Genomic DNA, 21,119 nt, shown 5'->3' with positions numbered 1-21,119 from the left:
GAGTAGTGAGTAGTGAGTAGAGTAGTGAGTAGAGTAGTGAGTAGAGTAGTGAGTAGTGAGTGCAGAGTAGTGAGTAGTGAGTGCAGAGTAGTGAGTAGTGAGTGCAGTGTAGTGAGTAGTGAGTAGAGTAGTGAGTAGAGTAGTGAGTAGAGTAGTGAGTAGTGAGTAGAGTAGTGAGTAGTGAGTAGTGAGTAGTGAGTAGTGAGTAGAGTAGTGAGTAGTGAGTAGAGTAGTGAGTAGTGAGTAGAGTAGTGAGTAGTGAGTAGTGAGTAGAGTAGTGAGTAGTGAGTAGAGTAGTGAGTAGTGAGTAGAGTAGTGAGTAGAGTAGTGTGCAGAGTAGTGTGCAGAGTAGTGAGTAGTGAGTGCAGAGTAGTGAGTAGTGAGTAGAGTAGTGAGTAGTGAGTGCAGAGTAGTGAGTAGAGTAGTGAGTAGAGTAGTGAGTAGAGTAGTGAGTAGAGTAGTGAGTAGAGTAGTGTGCAGAGTAGTGAGTAGTGAGTGCAGAGTAGTGAGCAGTGAGTAGAGTAGTGAGTAGTGAGTAGAGTAATGAGTAGAGTAGTGAGTAGAGTAGTGAGTAGAGTAGAGTAGTGAGTAGAGTAGTGAGTAGTGAGTAGAGTAGTGAGTAGAGTAGTGAGTAGTGAGTGCAGAGTAGTGAGTAGTGAGTGCAGAGTAGTGAGTAGTGAGTAGAGTAGTGAGTAGAGTAGTGAGTAGTGAGTGCAGAGTAGTGAGTAGTGAGTACAGAGTAGTGAGTAGAGCAGTGAGTAGTGAGTAGAGCAGTGAGTAGAGTAGTGAGTAGTGAGTGCAGAGTAGTGAGTGCAGAGTAGTGAGTAGAGTAGTGAGTAGAGTAGTGAGTAGTGAGTAGAGTAGTGAGTAGTGAGTAGTGAGTAGAGTAGTGAGTAGTGAGTAGAGTAGTGAGTAGTGAGTAGAGTAGTGAGTAGTGAGTAGTGAGTAGAGTAGTGAGTAGTGAGTAGAGTAGTGAGTAGTGAGTAGAGTAGTGTGCAGAGTAGTGTGCAGAGTAGTGAGTAGTGAGTGCAGAGTAGTGAGTAGTGAGTAGAGTAGTGAGTAGTGAGTGCAGAGTAGTGAGTAGAGTAGTGAGTAGAGTAGTGAGTAGAGTAGTGAGTAGAGTAGTGAGTAGAGTAGTGTGCAGAGTAGTGTGCAGAGTAGTGAGTAGTGAGTGCAGAGTAGTGAGCAGTGAGTAGAGTAGTGAGTAGTGAGTAGAGTAATGAGTAGAGTAGTGAGTAGTGAGTGCAGAGTAGTGAGTAGTGAGTAGAGTAGTGAGTAGAGTAGAGTAGTGAGTAGAGTAGTGAGTAGTGAGTAGAGTAGTGAGTAGAGTAGTGAGTAGTGAGTGCAGAGTAGTGAGTAGTGAGTGCAGAGTAGTGAGTAGTGAGTGCAGAGTAGTGAGTAGTGAGTAGAGTAGTGAGTAGAGTAGTGAGTAGTGAGTGCAGAGTAGTGAGTAGTGAGTGCAGAGTAGTGAGTAGAGCAGTGAGTAGTGAGTAGAGCAGTGAGTAGAGTAGTGAGTAGTGAGTGCAGAGTAGTGAGTAGAGTAGTGAGTAGAGTAGTGAGTAGTGAGTAGAGTAGTGAGTAGTGAGTAGTGAGTAGAGTAGTGAGTAGAGTAGTGAGTAGAGTAGTGAGTAGAGTAGTGAGTAGAGTAGTGAGTAGAGTAGTGAGTAGAGTAGTGAGTAGAGTAGTGTGCAGAGTAGTGAGTGCAGAGTAGTGAGTAGTGAGTGCAGAGTAGTGAGTAGTGAGTAGAGTAGTGAGTAGTGAGTAGAGTAGTGAGTAGAGTAGTGAGTAGAGTAGTGAGTAGTGAGTGCAGAGTAGTGAGTAGTGAGTAGAGTAGTGAGTAGAGTAGAGTAGTGAGTAGTGAGTAGAGTAGTGAGGTGAGTAGTGAGTAGAGTAGTGAGGTGAGTAGAGTAGTGAGTAAAGTAGTGAGTGCAGAGTAGTGAGTAGAGAAGTGAGTAGAGTAGTGAGTAGTGAGTAGAGTAGTGAGTAGTGAGTAGAGTAGTGAGTAGTGAGTAGAGTAGTGAGTAGTGAGTAGAAAGTAGTGAGTAGAGTAGTGAGTAGTGAGTAGAGTAGTGAGTGGAGAGTAGTGAGTAGTGAGCAGAGTAGTGAGTAGTGAGCAGAGTAGTGAGTAGTGAGCAGAGTAGTGAGTAGTGAGCAGAGTAGTGAGTAGTGAGCAGAGTAGTGAGTAGTGAGTGCAGAGTAGTGAGTAGAGTAGTGAGTAGAGTAGTGAGTAGAGTAGTGAGGTGAGTAGTGAGGTGAGTAGTGAGGTGAGTAGTGAGTAGAGTAGTGAGTAGTGAGCAGAGTAGTGAGTAGAAAGTAGTGAGTAGAGTAGTGAGTAGAGTAGTGAGTAGAGTAGTGAGTAGTGAGTAGAGTAGTGAGTAGTGAGTAGAGTAGTGGGTAGAGTAGTGGGTAGAGTAGTGGGTAGAGTAGTGGGTAGAGTAGTGGGTAGAGTAGTGAGTAGAGTAGTGAGTAGAGTAGTGAGTAGAGTAGTGAGTAGAGTAGTGAGTAGAGTAGTGAGTAGAGTAGTGAGTGCAGAGTAGTGAGTAGTGAGTAGAGTAGTGAGTAGAGTAGTGAGTAGTGAGTGCAGAGTAGTGAGTAGAGTAGTGAGTAGTGAGTAGAGTAGTGAGTAGTGAGTAGAGTAGTGAGTAGTGAGTAGAGAGTAAAGTAGTGAGTGCAGAGTAGTGCGTATAGTAGTCAGTAGTGAGTAGAGTAGTGAGTAGAGTAGTGAGGTGAGTAGAGTAGTGAGTAAAGTAGTGAGTGCAGAGTAGTGAGTAGTGAGTAGAGTAGTGAGTATAGTAGTCAGTAGTGAGTAGAGTAGTGAGTAGAGTAGTGAGTAGAGTAGTGAGTGCAGAGTAGTGAGTAGTGAGTAGAGTAGTGAGTAGAGTAGTGAGTAGTGAGTAGAGTAGTGAGTAGAGTAGTGAGTAGTGAGTAGAGTAGTGAGTAGTGAGTAGAGAGTAAAGTAGTGAGTGCAGAGTAGTGAGTAGAGAAGTGAGTAGTGAGTAGAGTAGTGAGTAGTGAGTGCAGAGTAGTGAGTGGAGAGTAGTGAGTAGAGTAGTGAGTAGTGAGCTGAGTAGTGAGTGCAGAGTAGTGAGTAGAGTAGTGAGTAGAGTAGTGAGTAGAGTAGTAAGTAGTGAGTGCAGAGTAGTGAGTAGTGAGTAGAGTAGAGTAGTGAGTAGGACATCACAGGCAGCAGCTGTGCAAGCTTCTTACACTCAGTAGGAGACCACAGGCAGCTGAGTTGCAAGCTTCTCCCACTCACAAGAAGGACATCACAAACAGCAGCGGTGCAAGCTTCTCACACTCACAAGAAGGACATCACAAACAGCAGCGGTGCAAGCTTCTCACACTCACAAGGAGACCACAGGCAGCTGAGGTGCAAGCTTCTCCCACTCACAAGAAGGACATCACAAGCAGCAGCGGTGCAAGCTTCTCACACTCACAAGAACGACATCACAGGCAGCAGCAGTGCAAGCTACTTACACTCACAAGGAGACGACAGGCAGCAGAGGTGCAAGCTTCTCACACTCGCAAGAACGACATCACAAGCAGCAGTGGTGCAAGCTTCCCTTACACACTCACAGCAGGTACTGTGCCAAGGCAGCAGCAGCAACAGAGCAAGAGTCCCTTACAAAGAACAGGCACAGCACAGAGATGCACAATGCAATCTTCTCATACTCACAGGCAGCAGCGGTGCAAGCTTCTGACACTCACACGAAGGACATCACAGGCAGCAGCTGTGCAAGCTTGTTACACTCACAAGGAGACCACAGGCAGCTGAGGTGCAAGCTTCTCCCACTCACAAGAAGGACATCACAAGCAGCAGCGGTGCAAGCTTCCCTCACACACTCACAGCAGGTACTGTGCCAAGGCAGCAGCAGCAACAGAGCAAGAGTCCCTTATAAAGAACAGGCACAGCACAGAGATGCACAATGCAACTTCTCATACTCACAGGCAGCAGCTGTGCAAGCTTCTCACACTCACAAGAACAACATCACAGGCAGCAGCAGTGCAAGCTTCTTACACTCACAAGAAGGACATCACAGGCAGCAGCAGTGCAAGCTTCTTACACTCACAAGGAGACCACAGGCAGCAGAGGTGCAAGCTTCTCCCACTCACAAGAGGACATCACAAGCAGCAGCGGTGCAAGCTTCTCACACTCACAAGAACGACATCACAGGCAGCAGCAGTGCAAGCTTCTTACACTCACAAGGAGACCACAGGCAGCAGAGGTGCAAGCTTCTCACACTCACAAGAAGGACAACACGGGCAGTAACGGTGCAATATTCTCACACTCACAAGGAGATCACTGGCAGTACACACCACATGAACACACTCCATAACACATAGCAACAATACATTGGCATTTACAATGCCATTAGCTCAAACTCAAATAAATCCGAGCCCGATTGCATTTCTAATGCTTGTTAAAAATCGGAACTATCTCTGCTCCCAGCCAAGTGCAGGGGATCACCATGCCCCTTAAGATCGCATTGAAAATGATAAGCAAGTAAGGGGCCCATATCTCGGGTTGGTGCTTGAATAGGTCTCCAGGAAGCTTGTCAAGACCTGGAGCCTTCCCCAGTGCAAGTCTCTCTATTACGTTATGGACTTCCCTCAGTGTAAACTCAAGTGGATCAAATTGTTCAACTAGAGTTGGGGAGCCAGCCTCAATAGACAGAATAGATCCATCACAATATAATTCTTTAAAATGGGCTTCCCATACTGAGGCAGCGATATTAGGTTCTACAGCCTCTCTCGGGTCCCCTGAACCTGTATTTACTAGGGACCAGAACCTTCGTGTATCTCTAGCTTCAAGGGCCGATGTTAAGTTGTGCCATCTGTCCCAGTCCCATTCGTTCTTTGCAAGTGCTATTTCTTTTTTATAGTGGCATCTCAGTTCATGCATTTTATGCTTGTTAAAACCAGATTTGACCGCTGCTATCAACTCAGCCTTAGCCTTTCTGCAGGCAGAGTTGTACCAGGCTGAGGTTGGTGTCCTCTTTTTCCTTGGGGTGGACACAGGGTTAAAGACATCTCCCAACCCACACACTAAATCTGCATAAATACGCCTTAATTTCTCATTATAATCGGCGGATATGGGTTGATTAATCAGAATGTCCACCTCCACAAATCTTGGAAGGGCCAAATCATAAATTTTCCCAACATTCTCTGAGGAGTCCACTATTTTCCCCCATTTTACCCTGCGCCTATTATTTGATAGTATTAGCTTCCCTGCGGCAGAATCGTTTGTTTCAGGGATGGGCCTTTCCATGAGCCCCGGGAAGACCATTTCCAGACGAAGGGCATTATGATCACTGTCAGCCCTCGCAATTACACTAAAGTCCAGGACTTTGGACCACATACATGTCTCAACTAAAATGTAGTCTATACGTGATTCGTGTCCCTTCTTGTTAAAGGTACACATTGATGGGCTATCTGATGGTGTGCGCCCATTGCAGGCTCTCATGACATTATTTAGGGTGAGAGACATAATCTGGATCGCCAGGGGAGACCAACATTTAGGATTTGGCGATTGACACAGTGGAATCCCCCAATAATCGTCCTCACCCATGAGGGCGCCCTCCTTTGGACCCAAAAGTGGCTCGAACTGACAGTTAACATCACCTGCTACAAGAAGCTTATAATCTCTTGGCAGTGACCCTAAAAAATATGATAATTCATCTATGGTAGGGGATTCCATGGTCAAACTAACTGGGCGTGAATAAACATTCACCACTGCTAATTTGTAACCATTTGGCCATTTCAGGAGAACACACTGTACATCAAGCGAGTGCGTAGGCATATACTCTGCAGTACAGCCCAAGTCAGTGGCCACCCAGATTGCAAGGCCGCCTGACGGGCGTCATTTTCCTCCCCACCTAGCGGAAACATAAAATGTTGCAAAGCCCTGCCTGGGGTAATCCCCCCTAGCCCATGTCTCCTAAAAAAGACAGATATCATTATTATCCACCAAGGAACCCCATTCTATGGAATTAAACTTGTTTACTAGGCCTGCAACATTCCAAGATAGTATGGTTAGCCTCTTTGGCTCTGGAACGTCCGTACACCCCCGCCTGGGCTCCCTCCTCACAATGTGACTGGGTGGAGAGCTCCCCATCCAGAGATTCTGGATCAGCCAGATCCTCAAAGTCTAGTACCTGAACATATCCTTTGGTGGTGGCTATAATAGAATCTGACTGCAAAGTTAAAGAGTCACTCTTTTGCATCTCTTTGGCCCTGCTTTCCACCATTAAATGCCTGAGTGAGTACTCTTCTCTTCGGCCTGCTCACTGCAGTGCAGTCAGTCTACCGCATCCAAACAACTGAACCTGTTCTGCAGGGCTGGATAGCTCAGTGCTAGTGTCTGGTCGGGCGTGGCCCTTTCTTGTCTAGATCCTAACCGGTTATGCACTAGGGACCATCCATCTACCCTATCTTGTGGATTAGCGGTGGATAGAAAAAGGATAGGGGGTAAGGTCGAATTGTCGAGCTAGTACTGCTGTGACTCCATTTGCAAATATGCTCAACAGTGCGTGGGTCCCTAAAATTGACCAGGACGCAATCACCTACTACAGTCTTAGGCCCTCGTCCCACCCATGGGGCCCTTCGCACCATCAGTAGTTCACTAGTGACATGAGGAGGCAGCGGCCTATTCATATTCAACCAGTGGGTCACTTTGTTTTTTAAAGACCAGTACGATTCCTTTTCCATATTACTTAGTTCAGGAATACCAGTTAAAACCACCAGATAAGGACTAGTTTCCGGTGGTAAGTCAATACTGGGGATCACCCTAGGTAAATCCATTCACAAACTCCTTCTCATTGCTTTCCTGTTCACGTTTGAGCAGCTCAAATGCCAACTCCTGTTTTTACCTTGCTGTTCATTGTCACCTTTGACACTTGTAACAGCTCCCCTGGTTTAAGCATTTCTGGTTTCTTCTAACCTTGAAGATTGGAGCATTTTTGTGAGTTGGGGTGGGTTTGCTATCGCCATAATATCTGTCCATCTCCCTAAAACTGGTGCTGCTTACAGGGCCTGGTTCTGGCCCTGAAAGACAACTTAAAAAAGCACGTCTTAAGTTCTTCATAAAGTACATAAAGTTCTGCAGGATGCAGCTTTTTTGTGAAACAGAATGAGGGGTTCACTGTAATGCCCATCTATTATATTATACATGCAGATAAGGCAAACAAACAATGATTCATATAATTTAATATTCAACAATATCAGTAATGTAGTCCTTAAGAGAATCTATCACAACCAATAATGTATCCAACATATCCCTGCAACATATGTGTGCATATTCATCTCCCCCCCCCCCCTTTTTTCTACCTTTACATGGTATCTGACTTAACTTTGTCCGTTTGGGGCCCAGGATGCTATTTTGTGACTGAATGTTCATTTGGTAGAGCGAGAGGAGGTGTTCATTGTCCACAGGAGATGCACCATTTCTACCTTGCCATATCTCTTAAATTGAGGGTTACCTCATATCCTCTCCTTTAGCTCCCCTACTCCCCTCTGTCAGCGCACTCACTCTGCAGGGTTCAGCAGAAGTCAAATAATGGCCCGATAGTCAAGAGGCCATGGTTCTCACTCCTTCTACAACACTTGTTGCAGACAAAGGGCCTGGTTTAGAGTTGGCTGGACAAGTTATTGCCTCAAAACAAGACATATGTCCTGACTGCCTTTTCACAAGGACATCATGCACTTTAAATAGGGCGGACAGGATGTCTGTCACTTCTGTGACAGAATAAACCATTCGCTGGAATCCAAATTGGTCCCTTGGTGTACACTGTGTCCAGTATTGTCTTATGGGCTTAAATGATCTTGTGGTTTGTGGGTCTCTCACTGCTTTAAGGCCACCGCCATGCAGGACTTGTTAGCTGTGCCTTGTGCAAATCTCCCTTCCAGGCAGGACTTCTGTCAGCTGTGCCTTGTGCAGATCTTTCTTCAGGGCATGGACTTCTTTCCTCAATGTCAGTTCAAAGGTCAGGTAAGGCAGAACTGGTCTAGGGCGTCTTCTTTGTTGGAATTCAACTGGTCTAGCCACAGAGCTCAAGCTGTGAGATGAAGGGGAATATGGATTTTCTGAGCTCTTTGGGACATTGAGACAACCCTATCGCATCCTCCATTTACTACAAGACTCAAGACGTTGACGCTACAAGTACTGCTCCAAGGTACAATTCTACCCCTGTATCTGAATAGATCCTGGGAAATGGCAACTAGAGAATAAAGGTCCTGCCTGTAACAGCACATTGCAGAAAGCTTTTCAGGAACTTCGAGGTGAATGGACTTTCTCTATCCGTCGTACCTGAAGACAGTAATCCCTGCTAACATCTATCCTCTTTGGACAAGGTGCTCAATTTTGCTATCAGATTCCAGCCCAGACACACACCCTCATGTCGTGTTGAGTGACGCTGGGTAGTTCTCACCCAAAACAGGGCCCTTCACAAATTTCTGTTCTTTTCTTACACCCCTGGGCAGCCGTGCCAACACACAGACCAACTGCACACCCTCCATAGATTACCAATCTATTTGACAGAACTTGGCAGTCCAACCCTGAATAAAAGGTAGCATGTTTGTTAGAAAAGCTGCACCTATTAAAATAGTAACATAATGAACACAGAGCACACAATAAAATAACACGGGTCAGGCACTAGAAGAATCTGAGGCAGACAATACAATAACATAGGTCAGGTACTAAGAGAATCTGATGCAAACAATGTAATATATCGTGCAGAGGCTAGCTCTGTATGTCAAAGGTAAAGAATGGATTCACACCCAGTCATGGTATATCTGCATAGTTTAAGCCAACACGTTTTCTGCCCCTGTAGACTGTTGGTCTTGAGGACTCTATTGTGATGGGCATTGTGTGAGACTTGGCACTAGTTCAATGGGCAGATATATTATAAACAGGTAAAAAAAGGATGCCATTGCTCAGGGCCCAAATGGGTTCTTTGGATATCAAGCACTGAAATTCCAGATCTGAGCTCTTCTGTGAAATGATGACTGTCACACACTCTTCCGCAATCACCTCTGTCAAACAGGCAGGATTTAACAATAAGCTAAACCAGAAGACATATTTTGAATTTGCCTTTCAACCCAGTCTACAATTGACAAGGCAGATTTTTTTGTGTGTAATTTGGAGCAGTTGCCAACAAGAATATTGGATATTTTTGGTTCATCTCTGACAGGCTTTCTGCTCTGATGTGAAGGCAAATGGGATGGAATAGGCTACAGGAGGCTGGATGTCTATTCCACACCCTATGTCAGACATCTAGTAAACAAGAGTGTTCCTCGGAGAAGCTACCAGGGGTTGCTTTGTGAAGCAGGCCACATATACAAGGACTCACCCTCATGTAGGGACTAATACAATTTCCTATTCCTCTCAAACATGTGTTAGATAAACGAGGTTCAGTGTGACACTGATTGAAGCAAGTAGCACCTGTGGTTCTGGAAACATTTAGTAGGATTATAGAGAGGGTTTATAGAAGGGAAATATATAGAGTAAATCTCCAGAAGCTAGGAGTTTGGTAACAGGTAGATGTATGTATGTGTAACATAAAGACCAATATAGCTGAACAAATCAATATCTAACTGAGATTATTCATGTCCTAACCTCTCTTCCACTGTCACAGTAAAAAGCAGCACCAGATGGAAAGATGACTTCTCCTGCAAATGCCTCCTCAAACTGAAGACCAATAAAAACTAGTGCTGAATAGAAATGTTGTTTTCTGTTTGCACTTTGTGAGTAAAATGCAGTGCAATATGCATGGATTCTCGTTTAATTAAGACCCCTCAAAGTGTCAGTAATAATTGGTGCAATTCATTAAGGATTTCTCAGTAAATGCCCTTTGTGGTGCAAGTAAAACGCAGTGTACAGATACTCTCTACTCTAAACACTTTTAGTGTGAGTAAACATCAGTGCACCTTAGAGATCAATAAGCACCCCTTATAATGTAGTAAAAACAGGGCTTTGTGCACGGATTTCCTCTTTCGTAAAAATCCCTCTCTATGTTGTAAAAAGACAGTGCAGGGAGCGCTGTTTTGTTCCGTAAACCTCCCTGATAGTGTAATAAAGAGCAATGCACTGTACTCAGATGTTCTCCTATTACTGCCAGTTACAGTACAGGAAAAAACAGTGCAGTGTATACATATTTTCTCTGTAAAGGCACCTCATAGTGACAGTGAACAGCAGTGCAGAGTGTACAGATTTACTCTTTTGTTAACACCCCTCATTTTGATGTAAAATAGATTTCCTCCTATAGCTTTAAACGTTGCTTCTAGTTCAGTTAAAAAGTAGCAAGGTGCATATTTCCTCTTCTGTAAATGTATCTTGTAATGAAAAAATCAGCAGTGCAGAGTACGAAGATTAACTAATTTCTAACCCACCCTTCATTCTGTTGTAAAATAGATTTCCTCCTGTAGATGCAAACACCGCTTCTAGTGCAGTTAAAAAAATAGTGCAGCGGACAGATTTCCTCTTTTGCAAACACCTCTCGTTATGTAGCAAAGAACAATGCAACGTGCACAGCTCATCTCTTATGAACATGCCACACATAGTCACATAGTGTAGTAAAAAGCTGTGCAGTATGGATGGATTTTTCACAGTGAAGAGTAAAGAGCAATGCCCCCAGATTTTCTCTTTTTTTAACAACCCCTCGAAGTGTACTAAAAAGTGATTCCGTTTGCAGGCTACAGATGTACTCTAAGCACCCTTCGCAGAATAGTCAAAGATAGAGGAGTCTACACAGAATTCATCTTTTATTTCAAATCCCCCCATAGTGCAGTAAAGAGCAGTGCAGTGTGCACACATTTTCTTTCCTGTCAACAGCCATCAGAGTAGGAAAAACTAATGCAATACACAGATTTTCTCTGAAAGACGGTTCACAGAGATTAGTAGAAAGCAGTGCACACATTTCTCACAAAGTAGGAAAAGACGGTACCATTTTCACACTTTATCCTCTGTCAATGTCCCACAAAGTGTAGTAAAAAGCAGAAGTGGGTACACATTTCGAGCAGTGTGCACAGATTCCGGAGTGTAGTGGCACTGAATTTTCATACTGCAGTAAGATGCCGTGTGGTGCATACATTACTCGTAGTGGTAATAAGCAGTGCAGCGTGCACAGATTCCTCATAGTGCAGTACGATGCAGTGCACAAATTCCTAATAGTGCATTGTGCACACATGTCTCCTAGTGTAGTAAACAGCCGTGCAGTGTGCACACATTGCTTAAAGTGCAGTGACATGCAGTGCAGTCGCACATATTATATGCAGAGAGAGTCCTCATAGTGCAGTAAGACGCAGTGCACACAGATCACTTATTCAACACAAATGATAACCACAAACACCTCTTGGGCCGAAGCGAAAGACACCCCCCGGGTCCCCGTACAAACCTGTGGAGACATTTCCAGGCTCTCTCCTCCCCCTGGGGAGAGGCAGGTGCACATTTGGGGCCTTCGGGCGGCGAGGGAAAGAGGTGGAGGCTGTGGTCTAGATGAAGATAACTGCACAGACAAATAAGAATCTTTCCTCCTCCGCAAGAGAGTGAGGCCGGAAGTGATGTCAACATTTCCTACTGGTGCTGTCTCTGCCGCCGTTGATCCAGAAGAGGAAAACCTTCCCCCGTTCTTAGAATGTGCTCAGGATTTCAGCAGAAGGGAGGAGCGCCCTCAGGTGGCCGCTGACAGAACCTCTTTCTCAAGTCTCCAGCAGTGAACAAACATGTTTCACACAAATAAGCTTTTTGGGGCAGGAAAGACCTTGGATTTTAGATGTCGTAGACCTGGTTGTTTTTAAGATTCACACAGTCCTAGTATACAGTCTCAAAAATGGCCAACAATCCTACATCGTGCATTCTTCTAACTCCACACACTCTGCTCCCTAAACTCATCAAGGCACATTCTGGAGTGTGGTTGCTGCTGCATTTTCACCTTCAGTTCATACGAGCATCTTCCAAACACTGATGTAGAGGACTGACGTGTATGTACAAAAAGGTGACAACTGGAAGTGACGGTTTGTATGTCATTAAATACACATGTCATATCTAGTGAATACATCAGACATCCTACTCTCATTCTTCACCGCCATGTTGTGTCGCAGACATGATGCTGCAGGCTGGAGATGTGGAATGAACAGGCCTTACTGCATGTCCTGTGTTCCTCGACGTCTTTCTAACTTTGATGCTTCTTCTTCGAGTCGTATCTCCCTCACAAAGCATTGTATGAACAGCTCTTTGACATTACTCTGCAGCTCTCCAAGCCTGCTAGTGCAAACAATTCAAGCTCCTCCAGATGTTTATGGGTGTGTTCTTTATTTTTTTTATTATTTTTTTTTGGCATTTAGATATGACAACCAACAAAAACAGTGCCAGGAAGGAGGGATAGCAGAGCTGGAGAGGAGCAGGGAAAGGGTGGGGAATGAAAGGGGAAGGCCATAGGATTAATCATAACATGAGAATGACAATAGCCATATGCATGTCATATTCGCCACATAGCAAATCAGAATAAAAGACCCCAAAAAACATACAAAGCCACCAGGTATTACCTGAACTCCAGTGAGGAATGCAACCTTGGACCGAACATAGGAGCAATAGAGAGACAGCACCACATGACTAGAAGTGCTTATAGCTGAAGAAACAGCCTGGCACAGCAAGGAACATAGATGTCAAAGGGGGCGAACCTGGGCAGACCCTCATTGTCAGGATTAACTCCTGAACGGTTGTCTCCCAATGCTGGATTGAAAGGGGTCCTTTGTCGCATGCAGAAGAGAAAAGGTTCCCATATATCCTTGGGACGGAAGCGGGTAGGCATCCACTCCCAAAAATTAGACCGCTGCTCCTGACAATACGCCATGCCCTGGAGCCATAACTTTATAGTGGGAGCGGCCTTACAACCCAAGTGTATGGCCACCCTTTCCTTGGCCAGGAGGACCAGCACGGCGGGGATGCGGCGTACACCAGCAGGCATCCAAGGGGATGTGAGGGATTGAGTGCCCCATGACTGTGTGGATAGTCGAGGACACTTCTGCCCAAAAAGCTGCCACTTTCGGGCAATGCCCTGCAAGATAAATGAAGGACGCCTGGGGTACGGAGTATCTAAGGCATCTGGAGTCGGCACTAAGACCCATTTTGGCAAGCTGTAAGGGAGTGCAGTAGAGGTGGTGTAAGAGGTTAAAATGAATTAAATGTAGTCTGTAGTTTGGAGAGAGTGACTGCAGCTGACTGCAGAAAAGGACCATTGAGTATCAGTTATGGGGGAGTCTGTGTCAGCTTTCCATGCTGTGCGCGCCCTGGGCACTGTGAGTGGTACAGAGGTACCCATGCTGTTATCAATTTTCGTTGTGAGGCAGTGGTGAGCATGTTTTTCCAACACAGGTACATGGGGAGGAGGCGGGGGGACTGGGAACGTATCATGTAATGTCCAGCAGGTGTCTCTGAGTTGATAGTACAGTAGAGTGTCAAGCATGGTGGGACCCAGAGATGTCGTGGACTCAAAAGGTGGGATAAAGTGGTTGTCCAGCTACAAGTCAGACTATGTTATGAGGTTACGGACACGCGCCTTCTTTCTGGCACCCGTATCCAGCAACAGTGTTTTTTTTAGGTTTATTGCAGAGTGGAATGGAGGAAGCATCGAGGCTGGATAGTTTTGCCTTCCTTCTCAGTCCCTCCAAAGCCCATCATACTCTCCCAACACTATATATATCCGCCCTTGGAGCCCTGTAGGCACATAGAGTGGCCAGAGAGCCGCCCGGTCAATTTCTACAGTGATGTGCAGCTGGAAAGGATTGGGGTTGATCCAATAGTGTAGAAATTGGGCTTGCGCACACAGGGCATTTACTGGCATATCAGGAGTCCCCAAAAACCCTGGGCAAGCAGTAAGGTGAGGAGATCCCATGACACCCATGGTTGTTTACCTGTCCAAACTAGGGCGACCGTGGCAGTCTTTAAGCATCTGACAACTAGCACAGTGAGAGGAATAGGTATGTTGAGAAAGGCCCTTGCTATAGCTATGCATCCCGCTAGGGACAGGGGCAACTTGGTCCACACCGTAAGTCCATCTTTAAAGTATGCAAATGCCCGGCCGTAGTTGGCACGTCAGAGTTCTTCAGGATCCCGGCTGGGCCAAATGCCCTGGTACCTCATCATGTCAGTCACCCATTTAAGAGAGAATTCCGAGGGAAATGGTGGTGTGGCTTCCGTAAGTGGATATGTGACAGATTTGGACCAATTAATCTGTATACCAGGATGACAGGCAAAAGGCACCACCTCACGTGTTAGGGAGTCAAGGTTTTTCTGGGGGTCACAGACATAAGAGTGATATCATTCTCATACAGCAAAGACTACCCGTCCTCTAGCTCTACAGTCAATGCCCCGATTTGTATGATGTTGCCTGAGTCTCACCACCAGGGGCTCCATAGCAATCGCAAAAAGGCTGGTCAATGATGGGCAACCTGCTGTGTACCTCATGAGATCAGAAAAGGATCTGACAGCAGCCAGTTCCGACAAATTTCCACGGCCGGAAGAGTGTAGAGGAGCTAAATGTGGCAAATGAAACGCTAACTGAGTCCAACGTAAAAAGGTGTGAACGCTCCAGGGTATCGAATGTCTTAGTGGCATCAAGCAGGGCAGCTAATGTGGTAATTTGGGGGTCGAGGTGGTGCATGTCCCCGAAGATGGTGTGGAGGTTGTGGGACTTTGGGTGGCCTGGGATGAAGCCGGAATGGTCAGCCCGAAGTATGTGGGGCAGAAGTGGCAGTAGTCAGTCAGTCAGTCAAAGTACTTTATTTCGATAATTCAATATCATAAAAAGAAGGTGACAGCATATAATACATTCAAACTATTCAAACTATTCAAAATATTCAAAGTGTACATTAAAAAAACAGTTACAATTCATATTTTAAAAATATCCCACAGAGTTCATAAAATCACTAAAAATCATTTACCATAAAAATTGCTGCCATATTACATTACTTTTTAAAAAAAAGAAAAACCTATATATACAGTAGTAAAATTTGAACAGTTACAATTTATCATTTTTCAATTTATCATTTTCTTGTTCCTAACCCTAACAGCACCTGTCAGATAACTGGCAACATGAAAAATAATTTGTGGGCTGTTAAGTAATTGCAAGTATAGGAGAGCGGGTTTGACTTGTAAGAACCCTGCCTCCTTAAGGATAGGAACAAGGAACTTGGTCCTTAATGCTGTGTAATTACCACAAAACATCAAAAGATGCATTGTATCCTGCGTTGAAAAATTATCGCAGGAACATGGTGGTGCCTTTTCAGGTTTACACCATTCAGGAAAGTGACCTAAGTTCAAGTGAATCATATTAAAACGAAAGCGTGTCAAAAGAAACCTGTGGAAAGGACGGTTGACTAAAATAAGGTAAAGTTCGGGTCCAGGGGGATTACCAACAATGAGATTACTCCTTACCGTGTTTTTTTTTAGCTCAATTTCTTCTCTATCTGTCATCAATATTTGTAGCATAGCCCCCTTTATTAATGCTATATCTTTACGGGTTATTTTGTCAGGAGTAAGAAAGAGCTCAGGTCTCCCTAATTTATTAAACCAGTGATTAACATAAGATAGCCACTTAATTCTATTTACATTATCTAATAAGAGGCAATCTTTAATGATAACATGGTTCAAAGAGAGTTCCTCATTCAGCCACATCTTCAGCCAGGATATTAAGGGGGCCACTCTGATCGCATCTGTAATAAAACCGACCCCTAGTTCTGAGTGGATTGTAAAGGATGGGGTGCACTGTGGCACTGATAGAATTGTTCTCAAAAATTTATTCTCAGTGACCTGTAGACAGTCTATTGCGCTATACCCCCAAATTGAAGACCCATATGTGGCTAAAGTCAAGCATTTAGCTTTGTAGATGTTCAACAAAGCCTTTATGGGCCTAGCCCCCAGTTTTTTGCTAAAATCCATAATTGCTGTGGAGGTTCTAGCAAAAGCCACATTTCTGTTTTTAATCTGTGGTCCCCAGTTCCCGTTCTCCTCAAAGGTAATCCCCAGATATGGGAATGTGGGGACTCTACAGATTTCCTCCTGGCCACAAAAAAACGTTTTCAAGTTTGTCTTTCTTTTACCTCTTCCCATGATCATAATTTGGGATTTCTTAACGTTAATTTTAAGATCCAGGGACTTCATGAAAAGATCGAAGGCATCCAGCAAACGTTGCAAGCCAACACCTGTCCCCGCCAGAAGGACAGCGTCATCCGCATACAGGAGAACAGGAATACCTAGTTCCCCTATATGCGGAATATCAGACGCGGCCTCCCTGAGAACCGGCTCAAGGGCATTAATATAAACTGTAAACAAAAGTGGGGCCATAATGCATCCCTGCCTGACTCCCCTTTCGGATTTAAAATGACTAGAACAACGCCCCTCTGTAGTCACCCTAACTGAAGTTAAAAGATCAGAATGCAGGTCGGCTAGGAAATTAACCAAAACGGGGTCAAGACCTAGGTCGATTAGAATCGACCAAAGTTTTGTGCGATTTACAAGATCAAATGCTGAGGACAGGTCCATGAATCCCAAATATAGGGACCCATCCTTAGCCTTGGTATATTTATCTACCAGTAATTGTAAATTAAGGCACTGATCCAAAGTACCTCTTTTGGATCTGAATCCATATTGAGCATTTGACAATATACCTTTATCGTCCAGCCACTCCTGTAATTTATACAGGATAACCCGACCCAAAACCTTAACAGAAGAATCTATCAAGGATATCGGTCGGTAACAAGCAGGGTCTACCCTGTTACCTTTTTTGAAGACTGGAACAATAATGGATTCTTTCCAGGATGCTGGGATGTTGTCATGCTTTAACGCATTAAAAACCTTGCATAAGATCTTCGACCATAATTTTGGGGCGTGTTTAAAAATATCGGCGGGGACCCCATCGGGGCCCGGAGCCTTATTTATCGATGTTTGTTCTATCGCCCTTTCAACTTCTTTCACATTGAATATAACACAGGAACCCTCCTTTAAGTAAATAAACTCATTTAAAGAGTCATGTTGTACCGTCTTAGCATATATGCTGCCAAAGTGTTTGATCCATGCCTCGTCGGGTATGTTAGACTCAAGAGGACGGGTATCCTCATTTGAGAAAAGTGGCTGGTTAACAACTTCCCAGAACTGGCTGCTATTTTTTAATGTCATAGGATCAAGCAATTTAGACCAGGCAATTTCTTTTAACTCGTTCTTCCTAGTTAAAATTGTCTTCTTATAGTGTACTCTTGACTTAGCTATTGAGGCACGATCTTTAGGACTGGTCTTTAAAGCCCTAAGTAAATCGGCATGAGCCTTAGTACATGCATGATCGAACCATCTCTTCACATGAGGTTTGGAAGGTCCTTTTGCCCCAGTTAAACTTTGATTAATTTGTTTACAAATATTGTCAAACGCCACAATTACTTGAATGTCTAATGCCCCTGAGTCAAGGCAGATAGCTACATCACCCTCCGCCCTAACCAGGACTTCCTCGACAATATTTCTGGGATTTATGTTCGTCCACTTTAACCTACGGCCTTGATCTATAGGAGTCACATTTCGGCCACCCATTTTAGACGATAATTTCATGGTTAAGAAATCCCTGGACACTACATCCATCACAACTGGATTATGGTCACTGAAGGCTGAGACCACTGTATTATATCTTAACAGTTTACCTAATATAAAACAGGACATAAAAAAAAAATCAATAATTGTGCCATCACCCAATCCTTTAAAAGTAGGGATTCTAACTTCACTGTCACCGCAACCAGATTCATAAAGATTCCATACCGCCAAGAAATCCTCAAGTGCCTCCCCTCTTTTTGAGTGTTCAAAGTGCGTCGCAGTAGAACAGGGGGGGCCCTCTTCCACTGAGTTAGCGCACGACTGGTTACAGGGGTGAATATTGAAGTCTCCTAAAAGAATTATCTCGAAACAGTTTACCTTAGTTCTATAGACTGACAGAAAATTATCAATGTGATCCAGATTATGTCTGGTACTTTCCGTGGCATTAGCATTATAAAAATTAATAAACAAAATAATTGATGAATCAGGGGAGTTCAATTCAACAATTAAGCAGTTTTCACAGCCTGAATCAAGCTGAGTTAAAACACCTTTTAAGTCGAGTTTAAACAAACTCAGTAATCCTCCTTTTGCTCGACCTACCACACCACTTGTTGCCGGAATAGAAAAATGTCTATAACCATCCAAGGAAAAGCTATTAATTGTGTCCCAAGTCTCCTGAAATGCCAAAATGTCAAAAGTTTTCAAAAAGTCAATCCATATTTCATTTTCACATTTGGCCCTGATCCCCGCAATGTTCCAGGTCATGATTCTGCAGAACTGTGGGTTAGACCTTGGGTTGTCAACCAGTCAATCATTTTCCTCCAAGGATGCCAAAGGCGCAAACCGATTACAAAGTGGGAGAATTTGTTCGGCTTGAAAGTTTGGCCTACACAAAGCATAACAATAGGGGTCCATTGCAATTGGAGTTTGTTGACCAGGATAAGCACCCACTCCGGCACATTGTATAAAAGGGGATGGTGGAGGGTACTGGTGGGTAACATGAGATTTAGATGTGTTACTGAGGTGGTTATAGAAAAACCCAAGGGGGCGTGCAGAGATAAACTCTTCTGTAGTTGATAAAGAGGCAGCCCTCAGGAGAACAGTAGCTACATGCTGAGGGTGCCTAAAATTTATAATGATACAGTCTCCCTTGGATGTTTTCCTAGAGTTGCCAATCCAGCCCACTCTGCGTGTTGATAAAATGTCATTTCGAAACATAAGAGGAAAACCACAATATTTACCCAGCCATGCCAGTACTTTATGATTCAACGAGTCCACCGTTTCCCCCCTTACATCGTTCACCCGTGAATCTATGCCAGGAACATTTGTTAGCACTACTATGTAAGGAGCACATTCTGGTGGTAAGTTGACTGGTTGTCTTTGCCTGTACTCCCTCAACCCTGTGTTATTAACTGGGTTATTCGCTACAGCAATAGGGACAGGGTTGGCTTTCGGGATAGGAGGGATAGGAGGAGAAGTGGACTGGTTACTCAAGGGCTGCTCAGGTGCTACAACTGGGGTGATGTTTATGACATTTTTACTCCCACTAGAAGAACTTGAAGCCCCCTCATTTACAATAGGAGCATTTACAGCGGTGCCCATGTTAGTACTCCTGTCTACTTTAGATGAAGACAAATGTGTGGACAGCAGGACGCCCAACCTCAAAACCTCCTTTGACACCTGATCCATTTTATCCCCAACCCCTTTACTAGAAACTGCAGGGCCCTTAGTTTCTTTCAGACTGGCATTAGATTTTTGGGAGTTTAACTCTACAGTGACTAGGTGGGAAGATAAAAGATTGTCTAGTTTGGACACCTCTTTTGTGATTTTTTCAACTTTGTCTACCAGGGGTCTAAGCATAGTCTCCATTTTCTCTGCGAGAATGTTAATCAAGGAGTTAATTTGTTCACTATTCAATTTATGCGTGCCCTCCTCATTTAGGCTATCCGGCAGAACTCCCCCATCGTCATCCGGGATAGTAGCTACCTTCTTTCCTCTCTTGTGCCCTCCACGTTTACTTTGTGCACCTCTACAAGATCTAATTTTCCTCTGTACCGACCATGGAGCTGGGGGAGACTCCAGAGACACTAAAGGCAACGGTTGAATAGAGGAAATCAGAGAACTATCTAATAGAGTCACTTCAGAAACGGGACTATCAGGTATATCAGTATCTGTGTCTATTTGAACACTAGGGGAGCCTCCTGTAGCCACCTCACAAAACTCTACAGGCACAGAACCATTAGTGGGTGAAACTGGAGGGCTGACTCGGCCCAGTGACATACGGCGTGCTGTATTAATCTTATTCACCACTTTTACCATGTAATTGTCTATTGGTCCGGACAAAGATGGGGTTTTGCAAGAGTGCAATTTAGCCATGGCTAACTGGCTTAATATTGCCCAATGAAGCAGTCAGAAACCCCTCTCAACAATAAGCACTCACGGTTATATACAGTCTCTAGGAGGGAGATCCGAGGTCCGTGGCCCAGCCCAGCCTCCTCTGGCCTCTGACGGCCGCAGACGGCCCCGCCCTTGTCCCGGACTTCTCCCGGTCGCTCCCGCACGCGACTCGCGGGGCGAGAGGCGTTCCGTTCTTTTCTGGCGCCTCCGGGCGCTGTGATGGCGTCACAGCCGCGACCTGGCCGCCGGGGCACATGGGAGTTGGAGTTCCCGTGCTGCCGTTTCCCTCACGGCGCCTGCTGGGACCCTCTCTCGAAGGACACACAAGCCGTTCCCCTCACGGCCGGACAAAAGGTGAGACTGAGCACCCCAGTGAGCGCTCGGCGCTCCGTTCTTTTCTGGCGCCTCCGGGCGCAGTGCTGGCATCACAGCCGGGACCTGGGTGCCGGGGCACCTGGGAGTTGGAGTTCCCGTGCTGCCGTTTCCCTCACGGCGCCTGCTGGGACCCGCTCTCGAAGGACACACAAGCCGTTCCCCTCACGGCCGGACAAAAGGTGAGACTGAGCACCCTAGTGAGCGCTCGGCGCTCCGTTCTTTTCTGGCGCCTCCGGGCACAGTGCTGGCGTCACAGCCGCGACCTGGCCGCCGGGGCACCTAGGAGTTGGAGTTCCCATGCTGCCGTTTCCCTCACGGCGCCTGCTGGGACCCGCTCTCGAAGGACACACAAGCCGTTCCCCTCACGGCCGGACAAAAGGTGAGACTGAGCACCCCCACTGGCAGTAGTCTATTCACCAGATTTTTAACAAAGATTTTAATATCCATATCAAGGAAAGATGTCTATAGGAATCACATTGTGTACCAGAATTGTCTGGTTTGATAAGCGTTACAATGCCTGCCTGTCTGCGCGAGGGGGCTGGGAGACGGTCTCCAGGGAGTCCCCAAACATTAACAAAAGATGCAGCACTGGCATAGGGGCAAATTCCTTGTAAAAGGTCGCAGAAATGCTGTCTAACCTCAGAGACTTGTCTCCGGGAAGGCTGTGAATAACTTGGACTATCTCCTCAATGGTTATGGGAAAGTCAAAGTAGGCTCAGCCAGCCATAGCAGCTCAAGATTGTCTAGATACGAGGACAGCTGGGACAGGCCTAGGACC

At 45.2% G+C, this 21,119-nt stretch overlaps 1 protein-coding gene across 1 annotated transcript in view; it reads right to left on the bottom strand.

The window, feature by feature from the left end:
• LOC144802968 (uncharacterized) overlaps window positions 1–21,119 on the bottom strand; it is a 234,900-nt gene that overhangs the window by 18,622 nt on the left and 195,159 nt on the right. Inside the window, exon 3 of the mRNA XM_078671838.1 lies at window positions 9,015–9,028. Within this exon, the coding sequence (XP_078527964.1) occupies window positions 9,015–9,028 (14 nt within the window). The remainder of the gene's footprint in view (window positions 1–9,014; window positions 9,029–21,119) is intronic.

Source organism: Lissotriton helveticus, chromosome 1_2 (assembly GCF_964261635.1).
Source record: "Lissotriton helveticus chromosome 1_2, aLisHel1.1, whole genome shotgun sequence".
Taxonomy (NCBI): domain Eukaryota; kingdom Metazoa; phylum Chordata; class Amphibia; order Caudata; family Salamandridae; genus Lissotriton; species Lissotriton helveticus.
This window is presented reverse-complemented; position numbering and strand designations above follow the sequence as displayed.